This window comes from Cariama cristata, unplaced genomic scaffold (assembly GCF_000690535.1).
Source record: "Cariama cristata isolate BGI_N322 unplaced genomic scaffold, ASM69053v1 scaffold23595, whole genome shotgun sequence".
NCBI lineage: Eukaryota > Metazoa > Chordata > Aves > Cariamiformes > Cariamidae > Cariama > Cariama cristata.
This window is the reverse complement of record NW_009616270.1, coordinates 67,183-84,980: the sequence shown is the minus strand read 5'-3', so window position 1 is coordinate 84,980 and position 17,798 is coordinate 67,183. Positions and strand designations below refer to the sequence as shown.

Genomic DNA, 17,798 nt, shown 5'->3' with positions numbered 1-17,798 from the left:
AAGAACATCCCTGACTTGCAGGCGGCTCTTTTTTTTCGCATTGTGATTTGCGATGCAAGTCAAGGAAGGCTCTTGTAAATGACAGATTACTTTTTAGATAGAAAATAAAAATTATTGTTGTTGTATATGGCCTGGTAATTCAAACAAAGCTAACAACCAAATCACATCCAAGCAGGGAACTGAATTTGCTATAAACCACAGCACAGGAAAACAGCTCAAGGAACCCCTGTGTACTTTTATTTATTCTCAGAATGACAGTTTTTCATATGGGGAGGAGAAAAACATCTCTCAGCACAGCACATCTATCATCCACCCACACCACCAGTGAAAATAACCTCTTCCTACCCCCAAAAAAGGCTGTGGACTTTCTCCTTACTATTTGATTAAATTCCCTTGAAGAGATAAATTAAACAAATTTTAAATTGATGCTTCATAGTGCTTTACTGATAGCTGTGGAAATCCAAATTATGTCCAGACAGAAATCCGGTAAACGTGTTTCAGCATACAATCACGGGTCAGGAGCATTTTGAAGCACTTACAAGGCTAAGTTCTTTGGATTTGGAGGAAGGAGTACTGCTGGAGGATGCAATAGATGCCGGACTAATTGGTGCATCTTTCTTCAGCAGACGATTCTTGTCCAAGCCGTTCTCCCGCGGAGAGTGTGCTGGGCTCCCTCGGGGAGAGGAAGGATCCTAAACATCAGCAACGTGGGTTAGCATAAAAACTTCATACTAGCCACTAGTGCTTGTCTTGAGCAATTCTCACTTTGGAATGAAGATCTGTCATAAAAAGTGACATCTTCCTTCAGTTCTTAATTGATTTTGTTGATAAAATTGTAAAATCGAGATGGATAATGAAAGACAACATGTTTTTTTTTTTTAAAAAAGAAAGTCTTAAAATTTGATGCTATTAACCATGAAAAATGATGTTAAAAATCTATGGATATTAAATTAGTCAAGTAAATCTCATTTGTCAGGTGACAGATTGGAAAGGTTTGAGGCACTTGGCAGACCTGATAAAAGTTCACAAATGAAGTCATGGCCAGAGTGAAACAAAACACACATAGCATTACAAGCTGCATTCTATCTGCTGTGCTGGGCTGGCTTCAAACATCTCAAGCAGACTTTTGGCTCATACAAGAAACAAAAAGATCCTTTGTAGAAATAAGCATTACAGATCTGATTTGCATTCTAAAGAACGATGACCTGACTGGATTCCCTCAGGCATTTAAAACTCCTTTAGGAAGGCAAAGGCTGTAATCTTACTCATACACCCAATATGCACAGAAACCATGCTCCCCCTCGCCTCTGTAAGGTAGAAAAACCACCATTGTGTATACCTCATTGGAAACATCAACTACCAAGTTGTCATCACTCTTTTCACCATCGCTGTCCTGCAATGACAAATCACAATACATTAAAAACATTTATTCAATATCCCAGTGTCTCTTAAGTACTCAGCAAAAATAAACCAATGAAATGCAAGGCTGCTCACAACTATGCAGCACAGCATCTACTTTTACCAAGCTTTATGTGGTAATACAATTCTAATATTTAGGTCACCTATAGTGCTTCTGCTTAACACGTTGCCACAGCATTCTTCCCAGTTTTCACACTGATGAACATGGACATAGGATGAAAATCCTCATCCAAAGTTGCACCGCACTGGGAAGTAGAGCCAAGCTAGAGTCCAGACTACCATCCCAGTCTAAGTAATGCTCAGTCCTCTTGTCACACACCTTCCAGGTGCTCTGTATTTATACTGTTAAAAACACCATCGATCCTATACAGTGAAACCTTCCACCCAGCATAGATGTAAGAACCTGTTGAAAATTTGACCCTCCATTTTAAAATTAGTTATGTGGTAGGAATCAGCTGAAATTACAGAGGAACACTTACATTTGACAATGCATAGTGTAGGCAATTTACTCACATAACGAGCTGCTATTTCCTTCTCTTCTGTTTTCTGTTTTTTACTATCTGAAGAATAATCTGCTGAATTTCTGTGCTTTTCTGCTGTTCTGAAACTGGCTGAGGGAGATACAGAAGAGCTCTGCAGTCAGAAAACAGATGAAGAAAACATCATCAGATGCTCATTCAAAACAGTGGTTCATTTGTAACTATCCCTCAATACAACTTAACCTGATAACATGATTGCAGTTGTTCTCACATAACGCTTTGGGTTTTAATCAGTGATAGCTACCCAGCAAGTGTCTTGTAATAAAAGTGGACAATTCATCGCAAGAGACAGATAAGGGTGATCAGCCAGTGGATCATAGTTGCTAATCACAGTGTCAATGGGATGAATGTAAAGTTACTTCAGACCATTTTATGAATACTGTGCATTGGCTTGGTTTTTGTTTGTTTCCTCCACAAATATGCAGGGTTAAACCAATAGTCCCAGAAGAGGGAAGTGGGTGTGTATGTGTGTGCATTTGTCTGTGTAAATCAAGAGGAACAAAGTGGCCCAAAGCAAGTCAGACTTCAGCAAACATTTGAACGAAGATTTCTAGCAAAGAAAGAAGCAAGCTTCTGAACAGTCTCGAAGCAGGAAAGAACAGGGGAAAACACCTAAACCTATTTTATTTTGGGACCTTTTACAATTACAGCCTGTGCTGGCAGTAGACAGAAACACAACACAGTGGCTCAGTGAATCTCTTGCCATTCTGCAGCGCTTGCTTGGTAATGAACATTAAAGAGCACACACATGGGACAGGAGAGAAAGGAAGATAATATGTACCTTATGCACTGTCATCCAACAATTCTGCTCTACTCCTTTAAACAAGGCAGGCGACATTTATCAACTCCTACCATATTTCCAAAGCTTGGTGAGGCCTGTATCTTGGTATACAAAAAAGCAAGTAATGAAAGATGCAAAGTTCCCTCTGGGATTGATTTTAGCAGCAGCAGCAGCTTTTGGCCCCAGTTCAAGAAAGCATTTAAGCATGCACTAAACTTTGTCTCACACTGAAGTCAATGGCTGAACGTACATAAGTAAGGATGTGTTCAGGCATTTTGCAGAATTGGAGCTGACAGGAATGAAGATGAAAGTAATTCTCAATTGAAAACCTGCTGACTGTTTCCACCTCTCTGTCCTCCTTATACAAGGGAGTGGGAGGAACAACCACCAAAGAAGTCCTTACTGCCAGATTTTAGATCCTCCCGCTCATCCAGAATCACTGGTTTTGGGGTTCTTCCTCCACGCACTATGGACAGCTATTGTTCCACATAGAACTGTATAACACAGCAATTTGGTTTTGGGGTTTTCAGTACACAGCCCCCTAGGTTTATTTTATAGCTACTACCAGGAATGCAAACCAAGAAATTAGCATTTACATTGTGCAACTTCTGTTCCATCACTATTACTGAAATTCTTCTTTTCCTTATTACACCACAAACTTCTGGTAAGGATTAAGAACACTTAACCACAGAAGTTAAGCTGTGGTTGTTGCCCAAGTAACATGAGAGAACATTTCTTCCTGCTGGGACACCCAGGTCCTTCTCTCCACCTCTCTAAATTTTCCAATTCTTGTCAACAGCAGCTCAGATTAATGAGTGCTGAATATGCAAAATCTTCCATCTTTTTGATTGGTAGTTGTTAATTACCTTCTAAGTACACCGAGTGGAAACAAAAATTTTAGAACAAAGCTAGTGCTGAACATACCCTGTGCCTTTCCCACTTGCCTGTCTGCCTGCCTGCCTCCCTGTCTCTCTCTCTCTCCTTCCCCCTGACAGTATAAAATAGGTAGACAAGGACTTCCCATCCTGAGCAAATACATCTTAACATACTTTCACTGATTTAGTTTTAAAGCTGATGATTAATCAACTCTTATAGCAAATGATACAAACTAACAGTGTTTTTTGCTCTGAAGAGACACCACACGTTAAGACATTCGGAGACAGTAGTGGTAGTAGGCGCAGAAGACTTTAAAATAAAGGCCAAGTATAAATGCAACATTAAATGAACTGATGGCTTGAAAAACGTATTTGTTTACTGCAAGGAGTTTACTGCAACGATATAGCATAGTCTTTCGCAAAAGATTTTAATAATATGCTCCTATTACATTTATACTCATTTACAATTTGGGAGGCAGTAGCTTGTAATGTGAATTCAATTCATTATTTCTCAGCTTCACCCTACGGAAAGTAATTTGCTTTAAAACGAAGAAAAATAATCACTAGTAAACTACAAATTAATGTGGTGTCTAAAGAACTAAACTACTGCACTTATTTAAATAGAAATATTTATTTTCATAAATTTGAAACCATATAGTTTCATTTTTCACAATCTAGTTAGCTATGTGCTATAGATACCATTTTAATCTTTGATTTCACTGCTTAATAAAGTAATAAATTAAAGGTCCCTACCAGAACGATAAAGTAGCTAATTATCACTAGCACACAAAGGATGACCACCACATTGGGCACTGGGGCAACGCACACTGCTTAATGGTTTCATTGTTTCAAAGATGGATCAGACCTGATACCAACATGAAAAGATCTTAAGGTGGTATCTCACCTGACATCAGCAGAAAAATGGAGACAACTCACCTATTGACAGCAGGCAGAATCTCATGTCCCAAACTGAAATTTGGCCAGCGTACTAGGACCAATATTATTTTGCCTCAAGAGTCAATTACTACAGAATAAATTGAAACATTCTCAGTTTTAACTGTTCTACTCCTTTCCTTGCATGGAGTCAGTCAGTCAATACTCCTGCAATACTAACTTTTTTTTCCCCTTCAACACGCAATGCACCTGCCACATAAAGATCTCTGACTTCATGGGATCTCTGGTATTGTTGCTGACAGATCTAAATTTATCTCTTATGTTAAGACATAAAGATAAGTCACATATACAGCCAACAAGCTGTATCTTACAGTAAGAGTAGATCTTACTATGCACTTAACACCTACTATTTTCACTTGTGCGAGGGACAACATTATTACCCATACTGAGACCCCACTATTGTTTGCAATGGCTTTTCAGCCCATCAACGGTTGTAAGGATCTGTCTTCAGGGAGAAATACTGGAATGTAACAATGTCCTCGCGGTTTCCACTGACATCAGATTCCTACATATAATCCTGTATCCACCCACACCTTGACTCCTGAGTCTGCAAGTCTACCTACGCCAAGAGAGGTCCTTACATTTGCAGACTGCGCAAGAAAACCTCCACTAAAGCACACTGTTCGGTTGTCAGACTCTGCCCTCTTCCTTGATTAAAACATCGGTGCTCTCCTAACAGCTGCCTTTAAGAAGCTGGAATAGGATAGCTGGTTAGAGAAATTAAGTGATTCAGCATTGTGACTTGGCAGGCTGTAACTTAATGGGCCAGAGTCCTCATTTTAGTAACTATTAAAATTTATAGAGAAATAGTCTTTTCTCACTGCTGTTTTCTTCAATAAAATGCGTTAATCTACTAGAGAATATAGCATTTTCCTACTAACCACCACTGAGTTTGCTCACATATAATCATTAGATCAGACACAGGAAAAAATACTCTTTGGTGAAAGTAGGTTATATTTGGTTTCTGTTTCAGCAAAATGTACCAGTTTTTCATATTCTGCTTAGGCAGAACATTTTTATTCATGTTAAATACACCACAAAATGCTGACAAAAAACAACTGAATATACACATTTATACAAAGGCTGAGCACATTGCCTTGTTCACATAATTTGCTTAAGAAGTGGAACAGTGTGTTTCTAGCACTGGACCCACAGTCGTACCTTTTGCACCAGGTTGTAAAGCATGGCATGCTATGCTTCAGTCTCTGCTTTGGCCAGTGCTGAGCACAGTGCTAGCTGAAAAGATCTTCCGCTGCAAGGACCACTCTGTTTTCTCTCCAATGTTGTCAGGATGTTGCTCCTGGTGAAGTACCAGGGCCAGACAGGTGCAAATTAAATGAACATAAAGAGGGTTATAAAAGCCTTTTACACATCCGCAAAATTCTCACCAGTAACAGGGTAAACATCAGCGTGCTTCCTGTCTATTTGAGATAATTAATACTTCAAATTGCCAGGAAAACAAAAAAAAAAAATTCACTGTTTTACCCCCAACTTCCACTGGAAGTTACTTGCATTAACATAGATGATTCACACTGTAACATGGCAGAAAAGAAACCATTACAGTCAGATTGCACAGCCATCGAACTACTCTCAAATCCTGCAAGCCTCAACTCCCCATATGCTAGCTCCTGCAGATGAAGACCTGGCCTGAGCAGACTAAGTGAGAATTAAATGAAATCAGTGTTAAAAGTAATGACTAGAGATGACAGGATGAAGAGCCCTCCCACATGATAAAGCTGGTAACTCTTTAAAGCATTCACGAATATGACCATTCCCCAGCGTACCCTTACTACTATGCCAAAATGATGTATTCGGAGTGTAATAATTAAAACAATAATTCCCAACAAAGTGGGAATTACGAGATAATTGACCATCCTGAAGTATTAAGCAAACTGCAGTAAAAGCCAAAGATGCTCAACGCTAAGGTCAATTACAGTATAATTATCTGAATGACATTATTGCTGTTATAAAGTCTGTTGAAAGTATAAAAGAAACTATAAAAATGGATACAATATGCATTGCAGGGAAATGACCAGGCAGTAATGCTGCTTGGTTGGCTGGTGCCAATGCTATAGATGGATGTACCAGCGCTGGAGCTTGGTCTCAGGCACTGCTCCAGGCTTGCAGCACTGAGCTCTCCAAGATAAAACTGTATGCTTAAATCAGAAATGAGAAAAAGAAAAAAAAAAAAAAAAAAAAAAAAAGAGGGCTGCAACGGAGATTGCTCTGGTAGGGCGTAAGAAACACCCGGGCGACAGGACAGGGCACAGTTCAGTGCAGCCCACCAAGACCATGCGCCCACAGAGAAAAACTGTAACCAAGAGCTCCCACATGGGAAACCTTCTGCATGGCTCTAACTATAAGGCAACATCCATTTGCCCAAAAAATGCATTCATTTACATACACCTATAGGCACATGTACGTTACTTTTATTAAACTGAGAGACATGGTGTGAAAGGCTGTGGGCTGCTCTGTAGACACCATACAGAGTGTTTGTGTAATGGCTGTGCTCCTGAGGTCACCCACACCTACACTACTACGCCTTTTTGTTATTATTATTACTATATTACTATTATTGCTAGTACTACATCCCAGTATCCACTCTAGCCTCACAGATTTTGCGCTCTTGGCTTTAATTTTCTAACATCCCCCCTTTGCTGTCTTTACTTAGGCAAGCAGGCTTTCCTTACCATGCCTTCCCCTTTAGGTTTATACAGTGGGTTGTGACCAGGCTGACACAGTCAGGCAGTACAGCCTGGAGCGCATCTCTTCTGAAATGGCTCACCAAAGGAGCTGGTAGCCAAGTATTGCTCCCACCTGTACTACTGGTCACAGCGAACTTTTAAAATATTTTCACTTCTCTCTTTTCCAACTTGTTTCTCTACTTACCCAAACGGAAACCCAGCTTCCACTCAGTCATACCATGATCAAATTTTTCTTTTTTTTTGTCTCATTTGCTTCCTTTTCCCTGTAGCCGCATTTTCAGATACCAGACAAAGTCTCGGTAATTGTTAGTGAAAAATGCTACTAACTAGCTAGGAAAGATACAGAACAAAGCTGTTTTTAATATCACATGACCCTGTCTGAGCTAATTGGATTGAGTTTAGTAATCAAGCGTGTGATAATTATTTCTAATACAAACTATGATTAAAATGCAAACTTTTGAAGTTTTATATAGCATTCTTACCCACTAATTAACTTCACTAATTGCAAAATTAATGAAGTTAATTAGTGGATAAGAGTGTCATAAAAAACATCAAAGTCTAGACGTGTAGTGCTGCTGCAAGAGCAATGAGATGGCCATAAAGCAGTCCAGGGTAAAGACAACGTGTAGGCTCAGCAGTTGGTCTTCGAAACTCCAGTGTCCTCAAAAGTTCTGTCTGCACTGAAATATAGATATGTATGTACATCATGTATATGTGTGTGTAGTTTCCTTAAATACAACTGTATAGCTGTTTACACTGTTGATCTCCTTGCCCTACTGGTACCACTGCAATATTTCATCTAAGCCAATTAAAAGCATCAAAGTCTAGATGTCATGAAATGGGTGATAAAATGAACAATAAAATACTACCATGTTGTACATGTTAATTCCAGTCATGTATTTCAACATACACTTATCAATTTGCTGGAAAAGCTAAGCAGGCCACACAGCAGAAGTTGGAAATACCTAGCAATTTTGGCGTATATTCCTATCAGCATGTGCTGTTGTTTCTCTGGCCCCTCCTGGTGTACAGGTGCCTGGTGGTGGCAGGAAAAGTAGGTGTTTAGAGCAATGGTGAGGGCTGCTGGCTAGCCTTTCACAGATGGATTTTTGCAATAAATCCTCTAAAACACAGCTTCTCCAGTAATCACTGGCTGAAGGACATAACACACATAAGGCCTAATCACTAGTGACACTGTGAGGGTAAAAGGATGGAGGGAAGAACCGACGCAGCTTAAGTACAAGCAGTGAAGCAGCAGAGGAACACAGCTGTGAGGCAAAAAGGAAAGACGGGTTTAGGCTAAAGTATATCTTAGCAGAGGCACATGAAGGTAGTGAAACCAAGGAGTGCAGCAAGAATAACAAGCACCCTTTGGTAAGCAAGACAGTTTGAACAAAGGGCCTGGTTTCAGCAGGGAACAAAAGAAAAAGAAACAGATGGGCAGGAAAAGGAGTTAAACACTTCTGATAGGTTTACAGAAGCTTCAAAGTTCACAGATTATGTTTACCATCAAGTCTGCTTTCGACCACATCTGCCAACTCGTAAATATTGAATTCAATTGATGGTAACACAATGTAGGCATTGTCAAACATCCTCCCCTGCAATCCACAGAGCAATTCACTTGATCCATTCTCCATTCACCAGCCCACACTTCAATCTCCTCCCCTTTGAACAGACCCCAAACTAAGACCACGTGCTTCAGCACACAGCAGAGCAGGTTATTTGGATAGAGTGAGAAGATTTGCAAGAAGGTGTTAAGGCACAAATTGCAACTGGTATAGGCAATACAGTGAGTGAGCCCCAGGGCTTATGCAGGTTGCAAAGGAATTCTCTCCCTAATGATTCCAGAAAAGATAAGCACTCCGGGATACCAAGGGCGCACATGTGGAAAATGCTACCAGACAGAGAAAACCATGCTGCTAGCATTTTAGAAAATAACGCCAAAATCCGGGACAAACTTGCATGTTGGTCATCACAGCACACAAACCCCTAAATGTTACTTTAACCAAAATCAGACACACTGAAACTGAGGGGTCAAATGCCACCAAGTTACAGAGATTCAGAAGAACTGAGGGTAAATACAATCATCTTCAGAAATCTGAGGAACAGAGTAGTGCCAAGGAAACGCAGAACTACAGCTCTCCTCTCCTCAAATATTTATTTGGGGTTCCAGTTACTGATTTTTCATGCTATTTCCTTCAGCAGAGACTGAAACAGTTTAAGCAGATCTAGCAAAACAGACACAGAAACAGAGAGGAGAGTATTGGGAGTTAACTAGGGAGAAAGAGTGAGGGAGAGCACGCAATCACAGGATAAGAGAAAAAGCTCAACCAGCCGGAGGATTCAATGCAGCAATTTAATTGTGGGCTTACCACCATGAAAGGGAGAGAGCAGGATAACCACCAGCCTGCATTAGGGGCTTTGATTCAGCAGCAGTGCTCTGTGAGCTTTCTTTAAAGGCTGATGATGGATGCACACAGAAAATTCCCAACATCCAACGTATCTCCAGAATATTAACACTAATTACATTTTCATAGTGACTGAATTTAAACAGAACACACAAGGTAATTCAGTTAGTTTTTAGAATAGTAAGAAAACACTAAAAAGGGAATGTTTTACGATAGCCATTAAAGGCCTGTATCAGTTTGCTTTACACTTTGTTAAAAAATATCTGCAAGAATCATGAAATCCCTCTGAAGAATAACTGGGTTTTGCTTAGAGCCCTCTTTTCAGATCGAGCATCACAGTAAAACTGTTATCCTTTCACTTTGCGCAGTGATTAAAATGGACTGCACGGCATTGAGTCAAGCTGAACGCAAACACTTTCCTGCAGCGGCTCAAACCACAGGGGTTATAAAAATCTCGTCAGTACCGGCAACAGAGGTTAGGAGGTAAAAAATATACACACCTACGCCCTCTAGATTTTCCATGTTAAAGTAGTAAAGATCAGGCTTTAAGCATTGCCTTCTCCAGGGATAGCTAAGTGGATTCAGTTTTCATGTGACAGGTGGTAAAAACTTTCTCCTGGGATTTATGTTCCCTACGTAATTCTTCATTTTGACCAGAAGGATACAACCTAGCATTAGCATTTTTTTGTTGCTTTAAAACCACAAAAACCATGTGTGAAGATAGTCCCACAAGACACTCTGTTTAGCTGCTTTCAACTGGGTACTGTGCCCCAGTGCCCGACATTTTTACTTTTGCTTACGTCGAACATAGGCTATACTCATGGCAAAGGCATCAGTTTTGAGTTTTCACATTTCTGTTCCCTTCTAATCTATCCATATGTATCAACCCTTCAGGGAAAAACACTTCCATTTTCTTTCCTTCTGCCTGTTTGTCTCTAAAGGATTTTATAGCTGTTTTGCTGCAGAGATGACCTAGGAGATGATAAGAAAACAAAGCAAATTATTGTTTTAACTGAGTACTTCACAAATAGAGCTGATGATCTGTTTGCACACTTTCTGACTTGTCCCTTCCCTTCCCCCCATTTTTAATCCTATTGATCAGCAGAAAAGTGATGGGAAAAAAGGCATCCTTCAAGAGGCTACCATGATTACAAAAAGCACCCTAAAATTTAATAGAAACATTCATTCCACATCTTGATTGCTTCAATCAGCAGAAACATGTTCACATGTTTTTCTCAGGTATTAACTAAAAGACTGCAAATTCACTCGTCTCCTCCCCTGTCAGATCTTGTGTGGCTTCTGAAGACTTGATATATTTTATGCTTTTCTAGTACTCTACATGATTTAGGAAGCCAGAGTCACGGCTAAGCACCTGGTGAAAACAAAATTCATTATCCAACCAGTCTCTTAGTTGATGGAGATAAATGTGGAAAAAACATGGCCAGGTGCTATTAAATATTTGCAAATTCCAGTTCATGCTAATGCTGAAGTATAACATTCTCTCAACCATCTATAAAAATATCTTCCAGAAAGAAATCTTTGAGCACTACAGTTCGCCTCTCTGCCCAAATAACATCCAAGCCCATTATATCTGCCTCACTTCATCTACACTCACTTACTTGTGTTCCCAAGACCCTTGTTCAGGAAATTATCCCATTTCCTATTCAGGAAAGCACTCGAGCAGATGCCAGATTTGAGGCACACACTTTGATCTCAGGAAAGTCACAAGGCAGATAAAGAAATCAGAGGAATGTACATATGTGCTGAACTTTAGATGCCTACTGCGCACTACCCTGAATCTGGACCTCAGCCTGCTGCAAAAATAATTGTCCCCAGTTCCATTCTTCAAATCAAGGACTCTGGTAAGTGGAATTGATGGAGGAGTGGTGGGAACACAGATCCTGCAGTCAGCCTTAAAGCAGTTACATCAGTATATAATAGCACATTATATGTACAACACCTACTTTGAAGAATGAAAAAATAAAACACAGAGTCCCTTCTGCCAGATTTTTAGATGCATTACAACTCCTGAACATCATAGAGCTTTGCCAAGAGAAGCAGCAGAAGCTTTTACTTTTCTAGGCCTTTCATTATTTATAATAGACAGGTCACACTGTTAATTTTTTAAATGTTAAAAGCACAATCAAATACTAAACTTCAGGCTAGCTGGAAATGTTTTGATGTCGGCATTGAGCAGTCAATACATTTTTAATTCAGGCTAGAGGAGAGGAAAAGCAAAAATCTCCCTCTTGTACTCCCCCTACTCTCTGCCAAGTAGTTAACTGTGATAACTGGCATGCACACACATGATCTTCTGTTCTAGTCAAATGAGTTATCCTAGATAATTTGTGAAGACTGTTCTCTCCCATCCTTCCCTTTGCCTTTGTTAAGGGAAGACTACAGTAATCCCCCTAAAACAGCATTCTGGCAAACGCTCCTAAATTATATAATTCACTAGGTTCAACTCTACAGTTACAATCACTTTCAAGGAAGATGGGTGTAATACATTATCATTACAGCTATACAATCCTGAGCTGAATTTTTCTTGGCTGAATTCCTAACACTTTAATGCTGAAATTGATCTGTTTTAAAAACATCATGTGAAAGGTTTTTTAAATACCATACATGCTCAAGCTCTTTATTTTAAATGGTTTAGAAATGAGCTGGTGGAAACAGGAGACAAAAAAAAAAAAAAAAAAAAAAAAAGTCTTATATTCTTTAATCTAGCATTAAGTACATTTTAAAGAACAACAAGCATGTTTCCAAACAAACTATTGCAGTGTACAAATTACCCAGCAGAGATGGATATAACAATACCTATGGTGTGGGTTTAGATCTGAGAAGAAGTTGACATTTCATCAAGGTTGTCTAGGAAACCATTTCAAAAATTTATTTATAAAACAAAATGAAAGATGTTTATTTCCATTTGGGATGCCTCTAGAGAAGCTGGCAAGTAACAAGTTTATTAAAATTACAAGTTCAAGGTACTTTTCTTGTTGACTGTAAATAACCTCCCTGTGAGCCAATTAAGAGTGTGGCGATCAAGGGCCCAAGCAGCACTATAAAACCAGGAGTTAACAGTGTTGACGGAAAGCCTCCCCGAGCTTCCTTAATATCGAAAATTTCCTCTAGCCACCATTCACTCTGGTAGTGCAATGGCAAAGACAAGCATTTTTAGACTTGCTTTGGAGTACATTAAAAACCAACACCCCTATTTTAATGGGCACCTAACCAAGCAGCTTGATTTTCCACGCACAGTCAGGAATTATTTCAGTTGTAAAAACTAACCCAGACGAGATTGAAGCAGCTAGACGGTGAGGAGGTAAAAAAAGGAGCTGGGAAGGATGCATGGGATAACTTGTAAAATGGGTTTCTCAGTTGGGAAGGGCTATTAAATCCCAGATTGCAACAGTTTGTCAGTGTATTTCTTCTCCTTAGCAGCTGCCAAGACCATGACTTTTCAAGGCAAAAGTTTCTTTCCTAATGCAAGGCTTGACTACTATGCTGATCTCTGCACGCACCATCTTCAAATTTGACATCAATGTAGGGCACACTTGTCCTGATGAGTGAGTGGGAAGTTTACATCGAGTACACAAAGTAGTGCCAGCAAGTCCAGCTAGAATTTAAGAGGCTGAATTCTAAGTCACGCCTCTGTTTAGTAACCAAGATTTGGGCTGCCTGAGCAACAGTAAACTCTGTTCCCTTGCAACACCATCGTGTCTACTCTCAGTAATGAGCTACATCCTGCCCCAAGACAGAAAAAATCTTGAATTTTAAAGTGGGTCTTCATTAGTGTTTCCTACTATGACGGGGACAGATTCTGAACCTGCCCAGTCTGTCCCCCTCCATTTCACTGTCCTTCCCGGCCCCTTATATTACAAGGTGGGAGGTGAAGGAAAGGCTTTCAGCATTCGTCGTGACTGGTAAGACTATCAGACTGCCCATTGTGTGTAGACTTCAGTCCTGACAGTAAACGTAAATTTCCATTTAAAGACACCTAGAGCACCAGATGGAGCCCTTACAGTGAGAAAGTGTAACAAGCTCTTTCACAGCAGGCACAATTGTATCCAGAGCTCCAGCCTGCAGATGGAAATCCTTCCTCCCTGCCTACACGCTCTCCCCACAGGGTGCTTTCACTACTAACAAAAACCACATTCCCATATCCACATCTGGGGCTGCTCCTTCTGCAGCTGCACCGGAGGAAGCCTGGGAGAGTCCTCCAGAGGTGCAGCAGCCTGCGCTGGGCACCTTGTTAGCTGGCAGCGGAGCACTGTGCTGCAAACCTGATGTGCAGCTGAACAATCTTGCTCCACATATGGAAAGCAGCAGAGCTCTGCCAGTGTGGCCCCAGGACAGAGGTAACACGGCGGAGAACAGCTCAGGCACAGTGCTGGGCTGTCAGAGTCATGCTGCTGGTCCATGGTGTGCTACCAAGACGAGCCAGCATCAGCCCCGGGGTTTCGGCGGTGTGCTTCGTGGCATGGTGTATAAACAGCATGGAACAGCTGGTTAGCCCTTGTCGTGACTCTCCCAATAGTGCAGTGGGCTTCTGTGGATTCTGCCACATCTACAACCCCATGCGGTATTGAAGGATCCATACCGCACACAAAAGTAATGTAATCGAACCCCAAGGAAGGATGAAAATTCAACCAAATCTTCTTTTCTGAAAAAACATACAGAGATTAGGTAGTCAACTGAAACTGGAATTAGCCCAAAAGGACTAAGCTGGCAAACTAGCCCACGTGAGCTAGCACCAGAAAGAAGCATGCATGCACTTGCCATGAACGAGACTCAAATCTGCTGAGAGGTTTTAAAAGGAAGAATTAGGTAAAAATGGATCACAAAGTAACACTGACACCTGAGCAAAAAACTAAAACTGGGAAGGATGGAAAACTGTGTTTATATTTGGGAAATCTAGGTTCAGTAGTCTGCTCTTCCATCTGATCATGTGAAGGCAATTCAGCCTCATCATGCCTCAGTTCATGATCCAGAAAACAGGGATAATTTCAGGAGCCTAGAGAGCATTTCTTTCCCTTACAGAGTTGTTGTAAGGATTAATGTATTGAAAATTCGGAGTTACTCCAGTATCAGAGGGATGGATCCATTAAATATGCTAAATTGAAATGGAAAAATGGGGGGGGGGAAAGGAATCAGTCTTCCTTGTATCAGCAAAAACACAGACGACTACAGCAATCCAACTACTATAACAGAGTGCCTATACTAAACTTCAGAAACTAGTAAGTCTACAAATAATAACTTTAGCACATTTTTAGTTTGCATAAATCTGTATCACACAGACATAGGAAATGCAAAAGAGGAAGCACTTCTGCATCATATGTAAAACTGTCACCAGCTAAACTCACGAGAACCTAAAGCCACTACATCTGACGTGCAACTAACTTAATACTCTGAACAGAATTTCAGGAAGACAATACTGCTGGTGGTTCTTGTTGTTTTTTAAATTACCCATGGGTAACAGAATTAACCAGGAAACGTACTGTCTGCAAGCTTGACTCTGAAATTATTTTCTTCAAATACATAATATTAATTTGAGATGTGAACAAAGCCAAACTTGCAGCTGCCTAATAAACTCAAACCTGTACTTCAGAATGTGTAAGACCTTCTCAAAGATAGCCAGGTGTCAGATAAACCTCCCTCGTTTCAAAAATGCAGAGCCAGTCTTCCCATCGTCACTCATTTTACTATAACCCACCAAGTACACAGTCTTTTATTGCTTTGTCCTATGCAGTATTTGCACTTACAGCACTCCATAAATAAGAAAAATAAACAGGGTGTGTGCTTATCTGATTAAAATCCAATGTAAATTATATGCAAAACAGGTGCAGCCCACTGGCTCATGGCAAGTTGCCAGCAATGACCTTCTGTGCTGAAGGTTGTGCACCACTGATTTAAGGCATCATCTCTCTGTCCTACTTCTGACTCATAATTTTACAGTTTCCTATGCTACATTATTGAATGTTCTTTCCCATCTTCACCCTTATTCCTACTTGGTCAGTTCAGCCCTCCATTTTCTTACTATCTGACACCAGACCACGCAAAAAAAATCTTGCACTGTGATGCATAATCACTTTGCCATTTCGGTGAGTCCAATTGAATCTCAGCCTATGTAGTACCCCACTTCTCTCTCTCCTTCTTGCTCCTGTAATCATTCAAAACTATTGTTACGCCAAGGCAAAATTTTTCCAGAAGCACTTTCCTGCTTCCAGGGCTCGGCTTCCTGAAATGTGTGCCTTCTCCTGGTAAAACACAGTTTGGGGCCCTTCTTACAGGTCTGCAAGCAAAGCAGATTAGCCTAAACAGCTAACTCACTGTGACCAAGTACAGGGGAAAGTGTATTTCATGTGAAATCAGAAAACTATCCAAGCTTGATTAAAAAGCATCCAGGCAATGCCGCAGAATATTCACAAGTTATTTTTTCTGAATTCTCACAGTTTAGATGATCCAAAAGTGGATTTACCAAATGCTGTGCAGACATGATTATGGAACATATTTGTTTTGATTGGGCCTTAAGTCCCTACTTTTCAGATATTTCTCATTTTTCCTTCATTCAAGGCTGAAACTTGCTATTAGAATTCTCTTAGCCCCCCGTAGAATTGTTCAGTGTATTCCCCAAAGAGGGAGTCAAAAAGAATCGGGGATTCATCATGCACAAGCTGATATTTACAGTAATACCACTCCCAGTACATGTCTGCTGGAAATAGCTTGATATTTCTTCACTTTCTTTTAATATTTGTAGGATTAATAAAAAATTCAGGCCCTGATCCCACAGTATTTAACATCTGGTCAAAACACTTCTTGCTGATGTTCACAAGGTTGTCATTTGGCACAACAAACGTGCTGCATGTTACAAGAAACCTTAGCAATGGCAGTAGTAAAAGGCAATTTCTTCCTTATCTCTTTTTGTGCTTCCCTTCTTTTCTTATTGTGAAGAGACCACGAACAATACGGCAACCATAACAGAGGGGACCTCATGGATGGTTGCTCAAAGCAAGTCCATAAACGTCACGGTTACCTTGCTACTATGGCATTTGGTTTTAGGACAACTTGAAGCTGCATGAAGGTAGACGACAAAAAATACCTGCATATGACAACTTTGGTGCTCCAAAACCCTATGGATACCTCATATACCACTAGACGCACACGCTACAGCAGAGGCAAAGAATATCTTTTTATGCCTTCAGAGAGCAATACAGAACCATGCCTTCTCCTTTCATTGCAGAGGTGTCTTCACCCCTGTGAACTGTATTTGCCACTTTTCAGTTGACCTGCACAACACTCTGAGGTTGATTGCTACAAGAAAACTATAGCCGGAATAACAAATATAAGCATCTCTCCTGCCAAGTGGTAAGATCTTCCAGATCATACACTAACTTCCTCTATGACTAGCCAAAGTAACCATATTTCGCAACACATTAAATGCATTAAAAGTCCCAAGCAAACAATGCTCAGGCACAAAACTCAAGAGTCAGAGATGGCTAGAACAAACTTGCAGCTCCTCCAGGGCCAAAACTGCCTTTTCAGCAAAGATATCCTAACATATCGCTATTCTTCTGCCTTTATTCTCTGCCATCCCTCAAGACAGACTTGAAAGGACAGCTGGCAAAAAAGAAGCAGTGACAAAACCATGAGTCAGGCAGAGGTAAAAAGGTTAGTCTCCAGGAGCCAGAAACCATAAGGATAGGCATCTTGGATACATATTTTTAATTGCTTTCTTTCTCTCTCCTTCTTCTTTGCCTGAAAGACTAAATGCAAAATGAAATCATCTTACAGAAGGACAGCCGCTTCCCCTCTGTGCTCAATCATTCCAGTCACACTATGTTGTCCAGTAACCTGCATTGATAATTCCTCATGAATAAAATGCCAACATTATCATCCACAGCTATGTTGTTGACATGCTTTTGCTATTTCACTAAAAATACCATTAATTTTCTGGCTTCACAACAGCTGAGCTACTCCACATTTGAATATACAAAAGAGTATTTTGTTTAAACCAAATTAAAAGCGTTCCAGTAAATGAGTTCAATTTTGCTGGCTATACTACTTAGTGTATACCGTTCTATTTAATCCTCTCTTTTCTCAACTCTACCCCTTCCACC

At 40.3% G+C, this 17,798-nt stretch overlaps 1 protein-coding gene across 1 annotated transcript in view; it reads right to left on the bottom strand.

Annotated features, from left to right (window-relative positions):
• Positions 1-17,798, bottom strand: part of TLE4 (transducin-like enhancer of split 4) — a gene marked incomplete at its 5' end in the record, with an annotated part of 97,003 nt that overhangs the window by 12,424 nt on the left and 66,781 nt on the right. The window contains 3 exons of the mRNA XM_009700118.1: positions 540-692; positions 1,340-1,393; positions 1,933-2,052. Coding sequence (XP_009698420.1) covers positions 540-692; positions 1,340-1,393; positions 1,933-2,052 — 327 coding nt within the window. The remainder of the gene's footprint in view (positions 1-539; positions 693-1,339; positions 1,394-1,932; positions 2,053-17,798) is intronic.